Source organism: Macrobrachium rosenbergii, unplaced genomic scaffold (assembly GCF_040412425.1).
Source record: "Macrobrachium rosenbergii isolate ZJJX-2024 unplaced genomic scaffold, ASM4041242v1 13908, whole genome shotgun sequence".
NCBI lineage: Eukaryota > Metazoa > Arthropoda > Malacostraca > Decapoda > Palaemonidae > Macrobrachium > Macrobrachium rosenbergii.
Window position 1 is genome coordinate 32749 of NW_027100725.1, and position 24201 is coordinate 56949.

Consider the following 24201-nt stretch of genomic DNA (forward strand, 5'->3'; position numbering starts at 1 on the left):
ATCATAAAAGATCGGTTGTCTCCATTTACCAATTAAACCCCTAATCATTATCACCTGAACCTTTCCATGAGGTTTATATAGTCTGTCCATTCCCTTATCATAACTATACTGTTTTGTGATGCTCATTTCATCAAATGACATTACCGCAAGCCTCTCTTTTACAGTCAAAGTTTCAGCTTTAGTTTTCATCAGACAAAACTGACGTTAATACACCTGGTTCGTAAGGAAAATTTCTAGCTCTCTCATTAAGGGTGCTTGTTGAAGGCAAAGGAAACCCTTTGATATCCCGCAAATAACTCTTGCATTTTGGACTTATACTTCTTAAGGTAAAAGCAGACGATATGTCATCTACTGTCCAATGCTTGGATTTCTTTTTATTTAAAAGTGCATCTGTCTGAGTCATACTGAAAAGTGGTTTTAAAATATCTTCTATCTGAACTTTCATATTAATGTCATTCCTTTCCTTGAGATGTTGCACTTGGGCTTCCAAAGATTTGATTTCTGCCCCCAGTATCTCTATTTTTTCTTTTAACTTTGAAATTTCCCTTTTACATAAGTCGTGTGACAATGCAAAATTATCGTTTTCGATGCTATTGCTAACAGGCATACCTCCTACGGTTTCTAAATGAGTTACCAAAATATTTTCTTCAATTGCAGCTGGACTCTCTTCTGTTTCAACAGTACTTGGTCTGTCTACTGATGCTACGCTTTCATCTTCCAGAAGATCTTCCACAGTTCTCTTCATCCCTCGCTTTTCTGCTCTCTTGAATCCATCTTCAGAGTTTTTAATTAAACCGCAATCTTTTGAAACGAAAGGAAAATGATATGAATTTTTGAATATGACTAACAAAACAATTCACACATACGCACTATGTGTATAAGTGTGTCTGCATGTGTGTGTCGGTGTGAATATATGTATACGTATATATATATATATATATATATATATATATATATATATATATATATATATATATATATATATATATATATATATATATATATATATATATACAGAGAGAGAGAGAGAGAGAGAGATGTGACTGTGCGCAATATATACAAATAGGTATGCACGTGTAAGCAGGACTTTTTAACGACACAACAGGACTTACCTTGCGTGTAAAGATTCAATGATGGTACTACACGTGCTTTCAGCAGCCTTTTGTTTCTTGGGCTTTCAGTACCAAGCAATCGAGACTTCATGTCATCGATATAGTCTTCTGCAGTAAAATGTGCTGAACAGACTAGTGCATTGTTGGTATTGACCTTATCATCACGACGGCAGGCATTTATCCATTTCTTCCTAAATTCGTCGTCTCTTGGAAATCTAAAAAAATCGAACATCTGAACCATTTCTGCTATTAATAAAGCATCCGTAAACTGCACAATTACTAGGCATAATTCCCGCAAAACTCCTTCCCTGTATGTTCTTGGACGTTTGTCTGGTGCTCTGATTTACAACTGACTGAAAGTCCATACTAAGGGAGGGTGTTTTGAAGGGAAAGTTAGTGTGAACAAGTTAATCTGCTTATGGCCTGTGGCCCGGGGTCAAATAAAGAAATCCCAGGTGTATAGGCCCGTGTTAGCCTCAAGAAATGATCTTCAACTTCATTGACAAACAAGAACATTCTGCCTGATTCGTTGTTCTGTATCTCCTCCTTTCCCTCCCTGTCTAACGCGTGACGTCACGCCATCGACTGTCAGACAGGTACCCTGCGCGTCGGCTAACCTGATATAGCTCAGCCGTGCAAAGGGGTTTAACTAGGTTTGGGGCTTAGCTAGAAAGGAACAGTCCTTATCTTCGCCACGTGTTTTCCCTCGTGTATCATTAAATAGGGGAAAACAGGAACCCACCACAAAATCTCCTCTCGCTCCTTATACTATTGCTAAACAATTAAGAAAATAAATGACACAGTGGCGTAAATTCATAATAATAATAATAATAATAATAATAATAATAATAATAATATGTATTATTTGTTCTAAAACGTTTAGTTTCCTTCTTGTTTCTCAATAAAACTCTCTCTCTCTCTCTTACACACACACACCGTTTATGTACAAATATAGAAGGGCATATGTTGTTTTATAAATATGCTCACACAAGGACCAGTCTGCACAAAAGTCTGTGTCTCGCCCCTTTTCAACTTGGCTCTTTCTTTCTCTTTTGGGGGAAGACTGGTTGGACCTAAGTAAGATTACACACTCTTCTTCTTTTCCAACTATTTATTATTATTTCCTTGTAATCAGATTCGCCCAAATAAAATATCTGTAAACAAGTAATTATTTAGAAAATATTTGGGTCAATTCGTTGTGAATTTTCCTAAAATTACAGCAACTTTCCAATATTTTAGGCTATTTTTTTTTATTTACAGGCAAAATATAGTTGGTAAAAATAGACACGTTTTCTGTAGAATTCATGTCATCTCTCTCTGTATTTGTATCGTTTATATATAATAAGTAGACAATATTTTTGTAGAGTTCACGCCATCTCTCTCTCTCTCTCTCTCTCTCTCTCTCTCTCTCTCTCTCTCTCTCTCTCTCTCTCTTTCGATTACATACTACGAGGAAAAGATTTTGCATAATTCATGTCATCTCTCTCGATTTTTCTTTTGTTAATATACTAAATAAACACGTCATCTCTCTCTCTCTCTCTCTCTCTCTCTCTCTCTCTCTCTCTCTCTCTCTCTTTTTCTTTTGTTTATATACTAAATAATCGCTCATCTCTCTCTCTCTCTCTCTCTCTCTATGCTAAATAAACAGTCATCTCTCTCTCTCTCTCTCTCTCTCTCTCTCTCTCTCTCTTTTGTTTATATACTAAATCAACACTTCATCTCTCTCTCTTTCATTTGTTTATATACTAAATCAACACTTCATCTCTCTCTCTTTCATTTGTTTATATACTAAATCAACACTTCATCTCTCTCTCTCTCTCTCTCTTTCATTTGTTTATATGCTAAATCAACACACATCTCTCTCTCTCTCTCATTCATTTGTTTATATACTAAATCAACACACATCTCTCTCTCTCTCTCTTTCATTTGTTTATATACTAAATAAACACATCATCTCCTCTCTCTCTCTCTCTCTCTTTCATTTGTTTATATACTAAATAAACACATCATCTCCCTCTCTCTCTCTCTCTTTCATTTGTTTATATACTAAATAAACACATCATCTCCCTCTCTCTCTCTCTCTTTCATTTGTTTATATACTAAATAAACACATCATCTCCTCTCTCTCTCTTTCATTTGTTTATATACTAAATAAACACATCATCTCCCTCTCTCTCTCTCTTTTCATTTGTTTATATACTAAATAAACACATCATCTCTCTCTCTCTCTCTCTCTTTCATTTGTTTATATACGAAATAAACACATCATCTCTCTCTCTCTCTCTCTTTCATTTGTTTATATACTAAATAAACACATCATCTCTCTCTCTCTCTCACTCTGTCATTTGTTTATATACTAAATAAACACATCATCTCTCTCTCTCTCTCTCTCTCTCTCTCTCTCTCTCTCTCATTTGTTTATATACGAAATAAACACATCATCTCTCTCTCTCTTTCATTTGTTTATACACTAAATAAACACGTTATTTTTCTCTATCTTTCATTTATTTATATACAAAATCAACACGCCATCTCTCTGTCTCTCATTCTCTCCCTCTCTCTCTCTTTCATGTTTATATACTAAATCAACACATCATCTCTCTCTCTCTTTCATTTGTTAATATATTAAATAAACACTCATCTCTCTCTCTCTCTCTCTCTCTCTCTCTCTCTCTCTCTCTCTCTCTCTCTTTTGTTTTGTTTATATACTAAATAAACGCATCATCTCTCAGTCTCTTTCATTTGTTTATATACTAAATAAACACGTCATCTTTCTCTGTCTTTCATTTGTTTATATACTAAATAAACACATCGTCTCTCTCTCTCTCTCTCTCTCTCTCTCTCTCTCTCTCTTCTCTCTCTCTTTCATTTGTTTATGTAGAAAATAAACACATCGTCTCTTTCTCTCTCTCTCTCGTTTTTTATATACTAAATAAACACATCGTCTCTCTCTCTCTTTCATTTGTTTATATACTAAATAAACACGCCATCACTCTCTTTTGTTTATACACTGAATTAACACGACACATCTCTCTCTCTCTCTCTATCTGTTTCGTTATATACTAAATAAACACGTTATCTCTCTCTCTTTTATTTGTATATAAACTAAATAAGCTCATCGTCTCTCTCCCTATTTCATTTTCTTATATACTAAATGAACACGTCATCCCTCTCTCTCTCTCTCTCTCTTTTTTTGTTTATATACTAAATAAACACGTCATCTCTCGCTCCCTATTATTTGTTTATATATTAAATAAACGTACCATCCCTCTTACAATTTCATTTGTTTATATACTAAATAAACACGCCATCTCTCTCTCTTTCATTTGTTTATACAGTAAATAAACAAGCCAAATCTCTCTTTCATTAGTTTATATACTGAATAAACACGTCATCTCTCTCTCTCTCTCTTTTCATTTGTTTATATAGTAAATAAACAAGTCATATCTCCTCTCTTTCATTTGTTTATATACTAAATCAACACGACGTCCATCCCTCACTCTCTCTCTCTCTCTCTCTTGTTTATATACTAAATCAACATGTTATCTCTCTCTCTCTCTTTCATTTGTTCACATACTAAATAAACACATCATCTCTCTCTCTTTCATTTGTTTATATACTAAATAAACGTGTCACCTCTCTCTCTCTCTCTCTTTCATTTGTTTATAACTAAATAAACACGTCATCTCTCTCTCTTGTTTATATACTAGATCAACACATCATCTCTCTCTCTCTCTCTCTCTCTCTCTCTCTCTCTCTCTCTCTCTCTCTCTCTCTCTATCTTTAAATTGTTTATATACTAAATAAACACTTCATTTCTCTCTGTCTTTCAATTGTTAATTACTAAATAAACACGTCATCCCTCTCTCTCTGTTTTGTTTGTATACTGAATCAACACGTCATCTCTCTCTCTCTCTCTCTGTTTCGTTTGTTTATATACTAAATCAACACACATCTCTCTCTCTCATTCATTTGTGTTTATATACTAAATAAAAGTTTCATTTGTTTATATAATAAATCAACACGTCATCTCTCTCTCTCTCTCTCTCTCTCTCTCTCTCTCTCTCTCTCTCTCTCTCTCTCTCTCTCTCTCTTTAATTTGCTTATATATTTAATCAACAAGTCATCTCTCTCTCTCAATCTTTCATTTGTTTATATACTGAATAAACACATCATCTCTCTCTTTCATTTGTTTATACACTAAATAAACACGTTATTTTTCTCTATCTTTCATTTGCTTATATACTAAATAAACACTTTATCCCTCTCTATCTTTCATTTGTATATATACAAAATCAACACGCCATCTGTCTGTCTCTCATTCTCTCCCTCTCTCTCTTTTTCATGTTTATATACTAAATCAACACATCATCTCTCTCTCTCTTTCATTTGTTAATATACTAAATAAACGTCATCTCTCTCTCTCTGTTTTCTTTATATACTATATAAACGCATCATCTCTCTGTCTCATTTGTTTATATATTAAATAAACACGTCATCTTTCTCTCTCTTTCATTTGTTTATATACTAAATAAACACATCGTCTGTCTCTCTCTCTCTCTCTCTCTCTCTCTTTCATTTGTTTATGTACAAAATAAACACATCGTCTCTCTCTCTCTTTCATTTGTTTATATACTATATAAATACGCCATCTCTCTCTTTTGTTTATACACTGAATCAACACGGCACATCTCTCTCTCTCTCTCTCTCTCTCTCTCTCTCTCTCTCTCTCTCCTTCTCTCTATCTGTTTCGTTTATATACTAAATAAACACGTTATCTCTCTCTCTTTTATTTGTTTATAAACTAAATAAGCTCATCATCTCTCTCCCTATTTCATTTACTTATATACTAAATAAACAAGTCATCCCTCTCTCTCTCTCTCTCTCTTTGTTTTGTTTATATACTAAATAAACACGTCATCTCTCTCTCTCTATTATTTGTTTATATATTAAATAAAAGTGCCATCCCTCATAAAATTTCATTTGCTTATATACTAAATAAACACGTCATCTCTCTTTCATTTGTTTATACAATAAATAAACAAGTCAAATCTCTCTTTCATTAGTTTGTATACTGAATAAACACGTCATCTCTCTCTCTCTCTCTTTCATTTGTTTATATACTAAATCAACACGGCGTCCATCCCTCACTCTCTCTCTCTCTCTCTTGTTTATATACTAAATCAACATGTTATCTCTCTCTCTCTCTTTCATTTGTTCACATACTAAATAAACACATAATCTCTCTCTCTTTCATTTGTTTATATACTAAATAAACACGTCACCTCTCTCTCTCTCTCTTTCATTTGTTTATAACTAAATAAACACGTCATCTCTCTCTCTCTCTCTTGTTTATATACTAGATCAACACATCATCTCTCTCTCTTTAAATTGTTTATATACTAAATAAACACGTCATCCCTCTCTCTCTGTTTTGTTTGTATACTGAATCAACACGTCATCTCTCTCTCTCTCTCTGTTTCGTTTGTTTATATACTAAATCAACACACATCTCTCTCTCTCTCTCTGTTTCGTTTGTTTATATACTAAATCAACACACATCTCTCTCTCTCTCTCATTCATTTGTTTATATACTAAATAAAAGTTTCATCTGTTTATATAATAAATCAACACGTCATCTCTCTCTCTCTCTTTTAATTTGCTTATATATTTAATAAACACGTCATCTCTCTCTCTCTCTCTCTCTCTCTCTCTCTCTCTCTCTCTCTCTCTCTCTCTCTCTCTCTCTCTCGTTCTGTTTGCTTTATTTCTCTTAATTTATTGTTAAGATTGCTTTCCCTCCAGTTATTTTGCCATTTCTTCTTAATCACCGCTTTACTGTATCTAGTATAATCTTCTAATGGTAATAATTCTGCTGATATTGGGAGTGTTCTAGCCTCTTTTGCATAGGTGTCAGCTTTTTCATTGCCTTCTAATCCTATGTGAGATGGTATCCAACATAGAGTAACAGATATCTTTTGCATTTTCATTTCATGTAATGTATGTCTAATTTCATTTACAATTTCATTTTTTGGAGTATAAGAGTTTATTGCATTTATTGAACTTAGTGAATCGCTAAAGATGGTTACTTCATTAAACTGGTTTTCATATATAGTTGTTAATGCTGTTTTTATTGCTAGTAATTCAGCAGTGAACACTGATGCTTTGTTATGTAAAGAGGCTTGGCTCTTTATATTGTTTCCGTAAACAGCGAGTCCAACTCCCATATCATCTTTGCAACCATCATTATATAAATGATTATTGCTGTGTACCTTGATATGTTCCAGAGCATACAGTTTCACAGCAAGTGGGTTATTCAATTTATTAACTGGTATTGTACATAGTTTGTTACATATCTGGGGAGTACTTATCATCCATGGAGGCATTATTTTGTTAAAATTGTAAAATCTAATATTATAAAGATCATTGTTAATAAATAATCTATTAGCTCTAATAGGGAAGGATGGGGTAATTTTTGTATTCCAGAAACAATCTGGTTTTTTAAATAAATCTTTGGTTTTAGCTGGACTATTTATAATTTTTAAACCTCTGCACATCGTTGTTGTTTTGAATTTATAAGATAGTGGCATTTCTCCACTTTCTACAATCAAGGATTGGACTGGTGATGATTTGAATGCTCCGGTGGCTAACCGAATCCCAAGGTGATGTACTGGATCTAGCATTTTGAGAATAGTCTCACTAGCAGAACTATAAATTGGACTGCCATATTCTAAAATTGGTAGAACTGTAGCCTTATAAAGTTTCAATAAAATATCTCTGTCAGCACCCCATGAAGTGTGAGCTAATTCTTTTAATATTTTTAAAGATTTTAAGGCCTTTGCTTTGGTATGTCTTACATGGGCCTTCCAGTTCAAATGATTGTCAAAATATAGGCCTAAGAGTTTGACTTCTGGATAAAATTGGATGGGAGTGTTATTCATGGTAAGAACTATATCTTCGTTTCTGAGCTAACGTTTATCCCTATAAAATGCTATTACTTGCGTTTTTTCAACAGAAAATTTAAATCCAACAGATAATGCCCAATGTTCAGTTTTATTTATGGAGATATTTAAGATTCTTTGGATGTGGCGAAGTTGCTTGAAGTGTAAAAAATGGCAAAATCATCAACATATAAGCTGTTGTTTACATCTTGTGGAAGTGTTTTAACTATATTATTGATGGCTAGTGTAAATAATGTGCTGCTTAGTACGCTTCCTTGAGGGATACCTTCTTTTATTTCAAATGTTTCCGATAATACTGTTTCAATTCTAGTTTGAAATGTTCTTTCTGTTAAGAAATTTCGTATGAAAATTGCGAGTTCACCCCTTAGATTTATGTCATATAGAGTTTTTATAATTAAATGTCTGCATGTTGTATCATAAGCTTTTTGAATGTCAAATAAGACTGCAACAGTGATTTTCTTTTGTACAAATCCTCTTTTGATTTGATCTTCTAGTGATGTTTGTGAGTTTAAAGTTGAATGATTTTTCCTACTTCCAGACTGAGTGGCTGCTAAAACTTTATTTTTCTCTAAATACCACATGAGTATTATTTACCATTTTTTCCGTGAGTTTACAAAGACAACTAGTTAGTGATAAAGGTCTATAATTATTTACTGATGTTGGATCTTTGCCAGGTTTGGGTATAGGAATTACTTTAGCATGTTTCCATGCTTTGGGAAGTAGTTTCTTTTTCCACAGGTGATTATAAAATTTCAATAAGTATTCTTTGGCTTTAATGTTAAGATGTATAAGAAGTTCAAAAGAGATATTATCTTTTCCTGGGGCAGAGTTACTACAGGATTTTAATGCAGCATCAAATTCTTCTAATGTAAATGGGACATTGTAGTATAGTTGTTGACTTGTTTCAAAATTAATTATAATTTTTTCTTCATTCCTTTTTCTATTTCGAAAATGTTCGTCTAAATTCAAGCTATTACTTATTGATTCTAGGTGGCGACCTATTATATTTGAGATTTCTTTTAAATCATGAACTCTTTCTCCATTATGTAATATTGGGGATCTAGGTGATCGACTATATTTGCCATTAATTTTTCGAAATCTATCCCACATTTGTTTAACAGTGTTATTTGAGAAACTGGAAACGTAATTGTCCCAAGATGACTTCCTATTACTAATAACTTTTTTCTGAATTGAGCAGATATTTTATTCAATAAAGGTTTGATATAATCAATTTCCAATGCTATTAATACTAAGACTTTCAATGTATATCGGTTACTTTTATATAATTTGTTATATCTTTGGTTTAGTCTGTCTAATCGTCTACTTATTTTGTGCTTCAGTTTGATAATTTCTGAAAGTTCTGTAGACCACCATGGAACAGGATTTATTTTTGGTTTATAAGTAGTCATTGGTATTGATTTGTGTCCAGAACTAATTAAAAATCTGTAAAATATGAATTAATTTCGTTGTGATCATTGTTACTTTGGAAAGGGGAAATATTTTTGGTAACTAAATTATACTTTTCCCAGTCAGCTTTTTTAAAATTAAATTTTGGTATAAATTGTTGATGATTATCTTCAAGACATGTGATTACAATTGGGTAGTGATCACTGGTATAAAGATCATCTAGAGTATTCCACTCCAATCTGTCTACTAATGAGGTGGAACAAATAGACAGGTCTACAGATGACAGGGTCCCATGAATTTTTGAAAAGTATGTTGGGGTTTCATTTTCATTTAAACAACAATAGTTGTAATTAAGTATTAGACTTTCTATGTCTTTACCTGCTCTATCTGCATCTATGATACTGGCATCCCATAAAGGGTGGTGAGCATTAAAATCACCTAAAACTAAAATAGGTTCATTGAACTGTAATAAAATGTTTGATAAATCAGCCATATCATAATTTTCATTAGGTTGATTATAAAGATTGCAGACTAAAAAGCTAGATTTGTTTGTTAGATGCAGGCGAATTGAAGAAATTTGAAATGAATTACTATTAACTGTAATTTTATCATACGTTCCGCGATTATGAACATATATTGCTGTTCCTAACTTGCCTTCTCCTGAAACGGAGGAGGCTAGAAAGTAATTACATATTGATGGAACTGGATCATTAACATGTTGTAAACATATGCACATTGGTTCATGTTGTTTTAGGAGTCTTTGTATTTCACCCAAGTGCATTCTTGTTTTCAAACCGTTTATGTTCCATTGAATAATAGTATAATTGAATGGGATGAAAGTTAAATGATTTTGTATAGTTGATTATTAATTTTTTCAATAATTTTCAAACAATGGGTAATTATTCTCTTAATTAGATTTAATTTTCTTTTTGGTTTTTTGACATTTCTGTGTAAACTTCTGAATCAATAGATAATTTAATTTCTTCTTTTCTGGCTAAGAAATTGTTTAATACTGCTATTTTACTCTCACGATAATATAGCAAGTGTCCAATACACATACAATCTTTGGTATGTAATTCTAGCTGACTTGAGGTATTATCTTTTCTAGTTAAGAAATTCCTTATTACGTTTGTCAATTTTTCCTTATTTAAGGGTTTTGTTTCTTTGCAATATTGCAAAAAGCACTTATGGCATCCACATCGTTCATGATGAGGTTCAGTTTGTGGTGTTATACCTTCTTGGCTACACTGTTGACACTCACAATTATCATTTTGCCTTCCTTGGATTGATTGAATTTTGTCTTGAAATTTACTTGGAAACACTGGTGAAGGACTTATTTCATCAATGTTATCTAAATTAGTGGATGTTTTCCTGTTGAGTTTGGACATTTTTTTCTTCTTGGTGTCATTGGTGTTAACCTGAGTTTTTGGGGGAGAAATTATTTCTCTACCTCGTTTTCTTCTTGTTTCGTCAGCATGATTTTCTTCCTCTTCAGAGTCTATTGATTGCAATTCTTCATCTTTCATTAGTATTTCATAAGGGTTGCTTATTAGTAATGTGTTACTAGATTCTCCAAGAGACTTTATGTTAATTTCTATGTCTGTTGACCTTGTCGTTTCTTTATCATTTGCTTTTTCAGGTGTTTTAACATTTTTCTTGGGTAATACTTTTTCTACGGCATCTCTATATGATTTATTTCTAGCAGGGTCCATCAAACCTCTTGATTTCAATTCTTGTTTTCCTTCTGGAATTGACATGCCAGACCTGCTTATTAATAATTTTAGTTCAGTGTTATATATGTAGAATGGGCATATCTTTGATCTGGCATGGTGGTCTTGCCCACAATTACAACATTTTGATGCTCCACAGTTCCAAGTAGTTTCGTGATCTTCTGAGCCGCAGAATGCACAAACTGGATCGTTTCTACATTTGTTTTTAGTGTGACCATATTTAGAGCAGTTTGTACATTGAAGAAGCTTTGGTATATGGGGTAATACCTCTCTTCTCTGGCCTTCTATTTTAATATTAGGTGGAAGAGTCTGGCCTTCAAATTTAGTTTTAGCTATTCTCAATTTTTTGCCATGATGCCTTTTATTTGGGATTTCATATACTTTTACGTTTACAATATTGGGATATCTCATTTTTAATGAGTTCAGTAGTAATGTCTCATCTGGTAGGCCATCACTATCATTACTGGGTGGTAACATTACTGTTCCCTCAATACTGTTTAACTTGTCATGTCTTTGGACCGTGACTTTTATTCCATTCATATTATCAAGCTTTTGATAAGTTTCCGACTAAATTTTTGTGGTAGCTTCAACTATCCATTCTTTTCTTGTTATAGATCTGCATGTCATTTCTTTGGTCGGGTACTGAGTTAATAAAATATTTTCAATTTAGCAGCGGTCAGTTCGGTTTCTGTTTTAAAAACCAAGTATCTTGGCCAACTGTCATATCCAAATAATGAATCGAAGTGTATCAATGTAGGGTCTGGTCTATATTCAGGTCGTCTATTTCGAATTCTGTTTATTTTTCAGTTTTTTCATTTGTTACTGGTACAGTTTCCTTTTGTGGCACAGAGTATGGTTCCATAGTTATTATGTTAGATATGGGTATGGGTCTAGAATTATTCACTTCTTTATTTAAGCTTTCCTGAGCCAGTTCCAAGTCCGATCTACGGTCGTCAACAGGAGTTAATGTATGATCCATAGATACGAGTATCTATGTTATTTCTGCCAGGTAGTCCTCCGCTCACCATATTCCCTAATAAGACGGAGCCCAACAAGGGAGGGATGTGTTATGCGACTGTAAGTGGCCACCCCTAGAGGCTACAACCTGATTATACACATGGCTGCCAGAACTTGAGGCGTCATCAGTCCGTCGAGATCAGACCCAGCTCTGGGAGCCATGTTTGACATAAGATTTTCCCCTCGCTCGGGCACGTCAGGTACTCGTATTCTACGGGTGGAGAGGCATGTCAGTCCTCTTTACCCTCCAAATCAGAGGAGCAGTTAGAGCCGTAATTCAATTTAGGTCCAATGTTATCAACTAATGGTCATTCTTGATAGGGGAAGAAGATAGGGATTGAAAATGAAGAAGGCTTGAAAGTGGACCGAGCTTAGTCTGGAGGCTCAGAACTGACCAATGTAGCATGGTTAGACCTCCCAGGGTAGGGTACTACCCCACTACCATAGCCCAGTTCATCCTTGCAACACACAAGCCCCACCACCACATCAAGGTGTCGGGCCATTGGTGGGGTCTCTCTCTCTCTCTGTTTCGTTTATATATTTGATAGACATTTTCTATACAATTCACGTCTCTCTCTCTCTCTCTCTCTCTCTCTCTCTCTCTCTCTCTCTCTCTCTCTCTCTCTCTCTCTCTTTGTTTTTATGCTAAATACACATGATATTTTGTAGACATCACATATTCACTATCTCTCTTTTTCTTTATTTTTTAAACAGACAAATTCTCTGCACATTTCATGTCATCTCTCTCTCTTTCGTCTATATGCTAACTATATAAATTTCTCTATTTCTATATCATTTACATATTGAATAGACAATATTTTTAGTAGAATTCACGTCTGCTCCTCTCTCTCTCTCTCTCTCTCTCTCTCTCTCTCTCTCTCTCTCTCTCTCTTTTGTTTATGTGCTAAACAGACTTTTTTTCGCGGAATTCTTGTTATCTCTGCAGAATTTACGTTCTCTCTCTCTCTCTCTCTCTTTCTCTCTCTCTCTCTCTCTCTTTTTTTTTATATATTAAATTGAGAAAATGTCACATACGCTTTATCATTCAGGAAACTTCTTTAGATCACACTAAATGTAAGAGAGAGAGAGAGAGAGAGAGAGAGAGAGAGAGAGAGAGAGAGAGAGATTTACTATATTCCACCCCTCACCAAAACTTATTTCTCTTCATCTCTTTGGATGACTCACTTTAAACTTTCTTTTCAAGAGAGAGAGAGAGAGAGAGAGAGAGAGAGAGAGAGAGAGAGAGAGAGAGAGAGAGAGAGAGAGATCTGCCCTCACACCAAAAACTGATTTTCCTCCCAACTGTTTGATTGAATTCCTTTTTCCTTTCCTTTTTTTTCAAAAGAGAGAGAGAGAGAGAGAGAGAGAGAGAGAGAGAGAGAGAGAGAGAGAGAGAGAGAGAGAGAGAGAGAATATTATCTGGCCAAAATACCTTTTTCTGATTTGAATGAGGGTAAGAAGGGGAGAGAGAGAGAGAGAGAGAGAGAGAGAGAGAGAGAGAGAGAGAGAATCTCTCTCTCTCTCTCTCTCTCTCTCTCTCTCTCTCTCTCTCTCTCTTCTTTCTTTCTCCTCTTCAAAGTTCCCTTGTTTCTGCTTCCTTCCCTTTCTCCAGTCTCCACCTCCATCAGTCTCTTCCCTTCTTTCTCCAGTTCCTCAGATTATCCCTGGTTCCTCCTCCTCTTATTGATCTCATCACGAGTAGTCAAGTTAAAGCTGATATTAACATTGATTCTCTTGTTATCATTATTGCTGATGTTTCTCTCATTCTATTTCCTGCTTTTAACTGCTCTTATTCTTTTCTCCTTCTCAGGTTGTCTCTGCTTGAAGTGTTTTGCAAGAGAAAATAGGGACGCACAAGCGTAGACTCGCTGTGCCTCTTAGCTTCCCAGTGTTGATTATTGAGAAAACATGGCTTCTACTTCAGAATCACTTTTTTCTCCAGATGATTACATCAACTTGAGATATAACCATTTTGTGAGAAAGTATGGAAAGAAGACAATTCATTTAGTGATGATGAGGCTCGTGTTTCCCTGCGGACAACACAAGAGAATCGACGAGATTCTCATCGACCTCGAAGTTCCACTACAAGGGAAGAAAAGTCCCTTCAATGCCCAGGAAGCAAAAAATCTCACAGATAAGCTTCCAGAAGATCTGGACATCACAATGATGAACAAAATCTGCAAGGCTCTTTGGCGAAAGAGGGTGAATGACCCTGGTGACGAAATAAAAGGGTTATTTAAAAAAATCAAAGATGAGAGGAACTTTGTTAGTCATGAAGAGCCTCATATGTCAGACACTGGTTTGGAAAGTAGACTCAGAGACTTTCAAGCAACTCTCGAGGAAACTCTTGAGAAAACAAAGTCTCTCTTTCCAAAACACAGTGCTGCCATTGACCAGCTTAAAGCAGAGATCCAAGATGCTGTTCCAAAGACCCTAGAAAAGATCCGTGAGAAATACGATCTCTCAAACCCACAGCAGCGACAAAGGTTTGAAAAAGAAATAGAAGAGTGTGGGAGTGAGCTTTCTGACATGATACAAGAATCCTCTGAAGCAGAACTCCTGTCTCTTAATGAACGCCTCTCTCAGATTTTGCCCTACGACTGGCTCGCTCAGTATGGCACTACAGATCCACGTAACATCATGGTCTCTTTACAAGTGGTGGATGATCAGGAGTTAAATGGAAGTCACCATGGCAATAAAAGTATTAGTGCAAATCAAAAAGAAATCCTCAACAAAGACAAAATGGGAAAAGACTTTGAAGTTGTAATTATATCTGGTGATGCAGGCTCTGGAAAGACCACAATTCTTTGTTCCTACGCAGAGGGATGGTGCAAGGGGACAATGGATATGCCAGAACTCTCTTCCTTCAAATTTCTACTTTTAATGCGGTTCCGAGATCATGACCACGCCAACTTTGATGATTACCTTAAAAGCTTGATTCCAAAAACTGTTGCTCGATTTTCTTTTGATCTTGTCAAATTGGTAGTCCTAGATTCAATGTGTTTGGTCTTATGTGATGGCTATGACGAAGCCAACTACAATTCAAGAAAACTCTTTCAAGAAATATTAGCACTTAATTCAGATAACATGAAGTTTGTTGTCACAACACGTCCAGGGAATACAGAGGGACTAACAGATATTGCTAACAAAGCAAAACGTTCTAGAGTCAACCTCAAGGTTTCAGGTCTTCAGGAAGAGGATATGAAATTGCTTACAGAAAAGCTCATTGGCCACCTGGTGAAAGATGATGTCACCCAACAGGAGCAAATGAAAAAAGAGCTGCTTCAGAAAATAAATGAAATGAACACTGGCACTAGAGCCATCCTGCAGACCCCACTGTATTTTAACCTGTTCATTCTCCTTTACATTGACTGTCCAGATTTAAGGGATGAAATGAGCACCAGGACATCAGTCTACTTACAGCTGAGAAAGCACAAGATCAAGAGAATCTCCAACAGGACAGGAATCCCTGCTGAATCACTGGAGGAATTTGATGCACTGTACAGAAAATGGTCTCTGAAACATTATATTGAGGGAAAATATGAATGGTCTGAGGCAGATGTAAGAAGCATTAAAGAAGAGATTAGTTCTCCAGAGGTACTTCAGAACTTTGATGCCATCATGTCATCGTATTTCTCCATAAAGACAACAATGAAGCATCTGGAGATTGTAAAGGTATACTGCCATAGACACAGAAGTGAGCAGGAGTTTGCAGCTGCAGGCAGCATCTGTGATGACATCATCACATCAAGTGGAATGCCACAAGGAGGAAACATTGTTCAAGATGTACTGCAGTCGAAAGGATTATGCGATGGAAATAATCTATGCCGGTTGTTTAGGAAATTAAGAGAAGTCATTTCCTTCATACCAGGAATACTTTATGGTACTGAGAGAGATGTATTGTATGATAAAATACATGAATTACATGAACTCTATGTATCATGCTGCCTCTCTGTTGATGATAGTGATGATGTTGATGATCATAAAGGACATGATGTTTTTTTGGAACCATGTATTGAAACTGGTTTAGATAATAGGGTTTTGGAATCACTTGTGTCACAGATGGGGAGAGAAACTTCTCTGAAGAACCGAGTAATATTCTATAAAACCAAGAGTCTTTATGTCCTACCATCCTTACTGCCTGAACTGAGGCCCAAAATGATTTCATTGGGTTTTTCATCAGATGTACCAAGGGAGCTTTCGCAACTCAATGAAACTCTGGAGGCTGCTGTTGTTCATAAGATTCGTACAGAGATTGGGATCTATATACGTTTAAGGGAATACGCACAACTTTCAGGACAGATTTTACATCCAGTGGATGAATTAAGTAAGTAGGAACTTCAACATTTATTCCCTTAATTATAAAATACTAAAACCTTTAGCATAACTCAAACAGCTTTACCTTTTTAGTCATTCTCTGCTTCTTCTTCATCTTTGGTAATGACCTCATGAGTTATTTTTGTAGAGTAACTCTGAAGAAGAAAAAAAAGAAAAGGCATCGAAAGGAAAGTAGCACTGTCACTGAATTGCTTGTTTCTTTTGATAAGAGATTTTAAAGAGTTATGTCAAGACATCGGCGTGTGTGTGTTTCTCTCTCTCTCTCTCTCTATATCTCTCTCTCTCTCTCTCTCTCTCTATATATATATATATATATATATATATATATATATATATATATATATGTATATATATATATATATATATATATATATATATATATATATATATATATATATATATATATATATATATATATATATATATATATATATATATATATATATATATATATATATATATATATATATATATATATATATATATACATAATATATATAAATAACAAAAAAAACAGCAACAGTTTAGTTATACTGCCGTTCTTCTCTATATATCATTATTATTATTATTTTCTGTTGTTGTAGACGAAAATATCAAAGCCTCTAAACAAAATCCCTTTTTTTTATCCCACAGCCCTGGTCATTTTTGAAGTTGATGGATACCAAGACTTAGAGAGCCTTAGTCCCATTTCTCCGATGACTTCAGCAAAAGAACTGAGACTGATATACTACATGTATTCTGCTCTTGAGGACCGTATTGCCAAAGTCATAAACAGGACGATTCCAACAAATAGGGAAGAAGGCACCACTGATTTAGTGATTAAATTATATAAAGGTGAGTATATATCAGTATCATCAAAAGTCAACCGTTACGAAAGAAACTGTTCCTATTCCTTTTCCCTCTTCTGTCTTCCTCCTCCTCCATTATGAGCAGAAGTAAAAAAATAAAGAGTAGCAGGAGAAGAAGAGACCAGGAAAAGGAAGACTTTCAATATGATGGTGAATAATAGTATTGAAATTAACTACATTTTATGCTATTTCTATTTTACCCTGCTGATTTACTCTGAAATTATAATAGTAAAGTGATTTTTAGTCAATTTATATATACAGTATATATCTATATGTATATGTATATATATATATATATATATATATATATATATATATATATATATATATATATATATATATATATATATATATATATATATATATATATATATATATATATATATATATATATACTGGGTGTTTCAAGAAATTAGAGCCCCCTCCACAGAACAAATGGAAAATTATGAAGTTTTCTGCTGTAGCCTATCTCCAAGTACATTATTTTAAGTTTCTTTTAAGCTATTTTTTTATTTTACATTTCTTGTATTTTCAGACTGACTGACGGAGTTAGGTACAGCCATGGTTAACGACTCAGAGGAAATCAGATGGATTGACTGAATCCAGGCTATAACCTTCAGAGAGGCCAGAGATGCTAGTGCATCCCTCATTTCACATTCCTGAATAGCTAAACACATTAAAAGAGATGAATCCTTTGTTAAAAGAAACAGGAACAAAAATCCATATGACTGTCATTGCAAAAAGAGTGAGAATCTTGGAAGGCCTGAAGTCCTTTCTCAGGAGTCAAAAGACATCATAGCTGAGGCAGTGGGTAGACCAAGAAAGTCTTTACATAAATTGGCGCTTGAACTAGAAACAAAAAGGGGAAAGAAGAGAAGTTATAGTGCTGTATATCGTGAGTTGAAAAAATCTGGTATCAAGCCATTTCATGTTATCAGCAAGCCCAACATCACTCAGCAACAGAGAGAAGACCAAGCATGGTTTTGTGGTTCATTTCTTAAAGATTGGGATGAAGCTGACTTTCTCCATGTTGCTGCATCAGATGAATTCTTCATTTATACAGTCAGAAGCCAAATCATAAAAATGACATCATTTGGGTTGCAAAAGATGATATCAGCGATGACGTGCGCTATCGCCAAGTTGTGAAATTTCCTGAATGTTTGGGAATTTTTCTCTGCTTCACAGCCAAACGGTTAATGTGTATCATCAAAGAAAAAGACAATCATGGAATGGAGAATATGGAGAATACTTCAGAGAAACTGTGCTTACTGGTGGAGTATTTCCTTTCCTCAAGGATCCTGAAAATGTGTTATCTGTTGAAGAAGTCACATTTTTGCATGATAAGGCACCATGTTTCAAGGCTCTTCAGACACAGGAGCTGCTTCAAAAAAGTGGTATCGATTTCTTCTTGTCAAATGAATTTCCAGGTAGCTCCCCTGACCTTAATGTGTGTGAAAACATTGGTAGTATCTTAAAGGATTGTGTTGAAGCGCGCACAGTGAACTATGATGGTATACCAAGCCTCAACGACCTGCAAAGAGAGGTGACCTAAGTGCTCAGGGAAATGGAGTTTAAGTTTCAGCTTTTTTACTATTTGCTGAAATCATACCCCTCAAGAATGCAGGCTGTGGTACAGGCAGATGGAGGCTACACAAAGAGAAACTTAAATAAATACCTGTTCTGAATTACTTTTGTTTTTGTCCATATCAATTTTAGTTTATGCTGTAGAGGAGGGGGCTCTAATTGTGAAACACCCTGTACACACACACACACACACACACACACACATACATATATATATATATATATATATATATATATATATATATATATATATATATATATATATATATATATATATATATATATATATATATATATATATATATATATATATATATATATATATATATATATATATATATATATATATATATATATATATATATATATATATGTATATATATATATATATATATATATATATATTTATATATATATATATATATATATATATATATATATATATATATATATATATATATATATATATATATATATATATATATATATATATATATATATATATATATATGATATATATATGTATGTATGTATGTATGTACATAAATATATACAGTATATGTATATATATATTTATACACACATTTATATATATGTGTGTGTGTAATATTATATATATATATATATATATATATATATATATATATATATATATATATATATATATATATATATATATATATATATATATATATATAATATATATTTTTCATAATGTTGCCTTGTAATATGCATATCCTCCTATAATTTTGACATATTTACTTTTTCATGTGTTATGTTTGATGATAATGGTTGTTGAAGAGTCATATTTAGTTTGGCATCAGATCTCAAAAGAACTAATGATTAAGTAACTTGATAGCGTAATTTAGAATTGTTAATACAATTTTAATAGTAACGTAGTTTAAAACGAATATCTTTCTTGGTAAAAGCGTAGTATTTGAACACGTGTGTGTGTGTGTCCAGGAAGGGCTTGTTTCATTTCAATTGTCATCAGTTGAGATAAGAGGGAGTGCTTTGTTTTGGGTTAGTGATGACAGGTTTGGGATAACAAATGCCGATTCGTCCCGTATGGGCTCAAGACGAGTGATTTCACGTTGTTTCATGTTCGAGTCATGTACGCCACTTTGAGAGAAAGAGTAAGTGTCTTGATCAATTACGTCATGTTTTGTAAGATTGCGTTCAAAACGTTTTGCTGGGATGACGTAACTTTCTTCTAGAAGCTTCTCCATTGTATCTCACACCCAAAATGCTTTAGTGACGTCACCTCCCTGCTTCTAGAACTTCCCTTTTATATCTTGTAACCCAAAATGCTTTAATGACATCATGTAATTGTTTTACGTGTTACTGGAATCCTAAAATTTGTTTCATTCTGATTTCTGAGACCAGTCGAATTGGTTCCCTCTCTCTCTCTTCGTTCTTAGGAAGAGATCACTTTTAACGTAGTATTTTGTGGTCACATATTAACATTAACTTTTGAGATCTGAATTTAGCAAAGTTATTTAGATTGTAACGGCGCCTGGTAAAAAAGTGTGTATTGTGGTAACGCAGCTGCAGCAAGTGGTTTACAGAGGTTTTCACAAGTTGTGTAAGGTAACATGAATTTTACTTATTAATACCATAGTATGATAAGTTAGGAAATTTTGAACGAGTGAAATCATTATTGATAAACCTTATGTGTATTTTTTTCTATTTACAATCTCTTTATATTTTCACATTTTTTATGTTTGTGATGTAACATTTATTTACATAGCATTTTAAATATTTCTTGGTATAATTTAACATTGCATACTTGATTTCATTTATTAAGAGTTTCTTTTCAAATCTTGAGTAATTCTTGATAGTTTAAATTTTGCTTGATTAATTTAAATTCCTGATAAAGTTTTTGTGATTTAGTTTTGTTGCATAATTTAATTCAAGAATTGATTAAGTGTTGTGTTATTTTCGAGTAATAATAAATTTTTCAGATTGTGAATTCTAATTAATTGTGAATTCTAATTATAAACTTTGAATATAAAAATAAATTTTTGTATTTAACATTTTTAGAAAAACAGTGTTTCATTTGTTGATCACTGGTGAATAGGATTGATTGTATGTGCATAAGGCAAAGTGATAAACATGTTTTGTTCTTTTAGTTTTGCTAAAGTGAATTAAGACCAGGGAAACAGTTAGTGATGCCCTTTTACTCTAGAAGATTTCTAGTTAAATTTTTGATACCTCACACATATTCTGATAGACTTAGTTTGATTTTTCAAGTGATTGATAAATAAGTTTTTTCTTAAGGGATCACTGTTACCTTTAGAGTACTCAGTCATAATAATTAATGTTATGAGAGTTCAGGTATCTGGCTGAAGTGAGGTATATTTTTGAATCTTGAGATTAGTTGTGTAATAACCAGGTACTTGATACGCATCTGACAATATATATATATATATATATATATATATATATATATATATATATATATATATATATATATATATATATATATATATATATATATATATATATATATATATATATATATATATATATATATATATATATATATATATATATATATATATATATATATATATATATATATATATATATATATATATATATATATATATATATATATATATATATATATATATATATATATATATATATATATATATATATATATATATATATATATATATATATATATATGTATATGTATATTATATTTTTATATATATATATATATATATATATATATATATATATATATATATATATATATATATATATATATATATATATATATATATATATATATATATATATATATATATATATATATATATATTGTGTGTGTGTGTGTGTGTGTGAGAGAGAGAGACTGTTGAATAAAAGTGAGTGCAGGGCAAGTAGGCCAACAGTAGTTGTTAATATCCTGTCATTTATGTCTTTCCTCAGATCGGGACTTAAAGCTGCTACTCCAGTCGCTAACCGTTTCGCCTTTGAGGTCAATAACTATTCGTGTGTCTCCTGGTACAAAGATTGGTTTTGTTGAAGAACTGAAGGCACTCTGCAGGGAGAAGGGATTTGGAGAATTACATATTCACTGAAGAAGAAGAAGAAGAAGAAGAAGAAGAAGAAGAAGAAGAAGAAGAAGAAGAAGAAGAAGAAGAAGAAGAAGAAGAAGAAGAAGTTGCTGTTGTTTCTTGTGAAGTGCAAATGGTGTCTTTTATCCCAGGTCTCTTTTATTCCTTTAGTGTCTTTATTCTTTGTTTAGTTGTTTAGAGAGAGAGAGAGAGAGAGAGAGAGAGAGAGAGAGTACTGTCAATAATTATACCTATATTGATCATGCCAATGCAAACTCCACAGAGGCTCATCAGCAGCGAGTCTTTCCGTCACCGCACCTCTCTCTCTCTCTCTCCCCTCAACCCCCTCTAAGGGTGGCTTCACAGGAAAAACGAGAGGTTATTCATTGCCTCATTCACACTTCCAATGATGAATCAGGGGGGAGGAGGAGGAAGAAGAAAAAGAAGACCGCTGTGTGGAAGACTTCCATTTTATAAGTATCTGAATATACCTTTATACACCCATCTCCCTCCCTAGCATTTTCTAGGCCCTCCTCCCTCCCTCCCTCCCTCCCTATGGTCTCCCATTCTTCCCACATGACCAAGCCACCTGAAAGCACTTTCCTCCATCTTTTCTGTTGCATTTTTTATAACTGTAATATTGCTGTCAATAGACGTCTATCTATCTATCTATCTATCTATCTATCTATCTATCTATCTATCTATCTATCTATCTATCTATCTATCTATCTGTATGAAAATACTGAAATGCCAAGGATGCTTTTGTCACATTTTATGTGAATGTTTAAGGTTTGCAAATACACTGAATGCTTACATTGTGTATTTTATTAGCCATGTTATGCCACGGAAAACAAGAAAAATGCACTAGAAGAAAGTCCTTCAAAATAATTCAATGATTAATTCAACAGAACCACAAACAGAATTGATGAGAACTGCAATCAGAAAGCAAAGTCAACCAGTCAAAAGATTCAACTTGTAAAAAGTTTGGTCAACTTGTCAAGAGAACAAGTATATTACCAAAATTATTTCATGATAAATAATGCAATAGTGAGTTGGTGAGTAAGTGAGTCAGTCAGTCAGACTGTTGACCTTCCAAAAGCATAACTGAATTAGAAAAGGCAATCAATGAACATTTGGGAAATGGAAATCTGTTTTGAATCTCAAAAGACAAAAACCCCCTTTGTTTCAGATGAACAGCTGAATAATGGAATGAAAGTCTCTATGAACACTTTATCAGAAACTTTGAAATGTCAAAAGTGAGAGACACTTTCATTTTATTAAGGGGAAGGGAGAACAATATATCGATAGCATGAGAAATAAAAACTTGAGGAGATGAAATAAGAGAAAGACTTCCATGCCTAATTGAACTTGCATAATTATGGGCAGAGTTATACTACCGTCTTCCTCCACCACCTTTGGGGAGAGAGAAAGAGACTGTCTGGGACTTTCTCCACAAAAGAGTCTAATAAATTATAGTCCATGTACGACCTTTCTATACATTTTAACGAAGGCAAAAAGTGCAAAGGCTTGGAAAAGGTAGGAAGAGGCCTGTTATTAAAACAAGGGTTTTTTGAGACAACTGGAAAAAAATTATGAATAACTGACCAAGCACTGGAATTACACAACTCAGATTCAGTTGTAAAACTGAGAACTGGAAGGAATTGATCAAAGGCACAGAGAAAATAATCAAACACAAACCAGAAGGATGAGGAGGAGGAGCAGGAGCAGGAGCAGGAGCAGGAGCAGAGAGAGCTGTTTTAGAGCCAAATACCTGCTGCTGATACCACTACTAATGCTTGAGACCACTGACAGGAAGGAGGTCCAGTGTTGTACCAGATGTGTTTTGAGCAGACGACAAATCCAGAGGAGCTGTCTTCTGGTGAGTTTTACAGCCACACATTTCTTCCTCATCATTTGTTTTCTAGAATAAATGAATATAAACTGTGGGCTTAATTAATTAAGCCATTAATGCACATATGCAGGACAGAGGTTGATACAAAATACTAGGAAGTTCAGATCAGAATCACTAGCTAATATGATATTAACAAACATGTCTAATCTTGTTGCTGACTAAGCCACATTTTCGCAGAAAGACTCCAAGTATAAAAAGCCTAGTGCCATTTTGAACTTGA

General features: G+C 33.6%; 1 protein-coding gene across 1 annotated transcript in view; it reads left to right on the forward strand.

Moving 5' to 3' along the window:
* LOC136838035 (uncharacterized) overlaps positions 1-22801 on the forward strand; it is a 55125-nt gene extending 32324 nt beyond the window's left edge. The window contains exons 2-4 of the mRNA XM_067102892.1: positions 14039-16555; positions 17200-17400; positions 21942-22801. Coding sequence (XP_066958993.1) covers positions 14137-16555; positions 17200-17400; positions 21942-22093 — 2772 coding nt within the window. The 5' untranslated portion in view covers positions 14039-14136 and the 3' untranslated portion in view covers positions 22094-22801. The remainder of the gene's footprint in view (positions 1-14038; positions 16556-17199; positions 17401-21941) is intronic.
* Positions 22802-24201: the final 1400 nt, after the last annotated feature.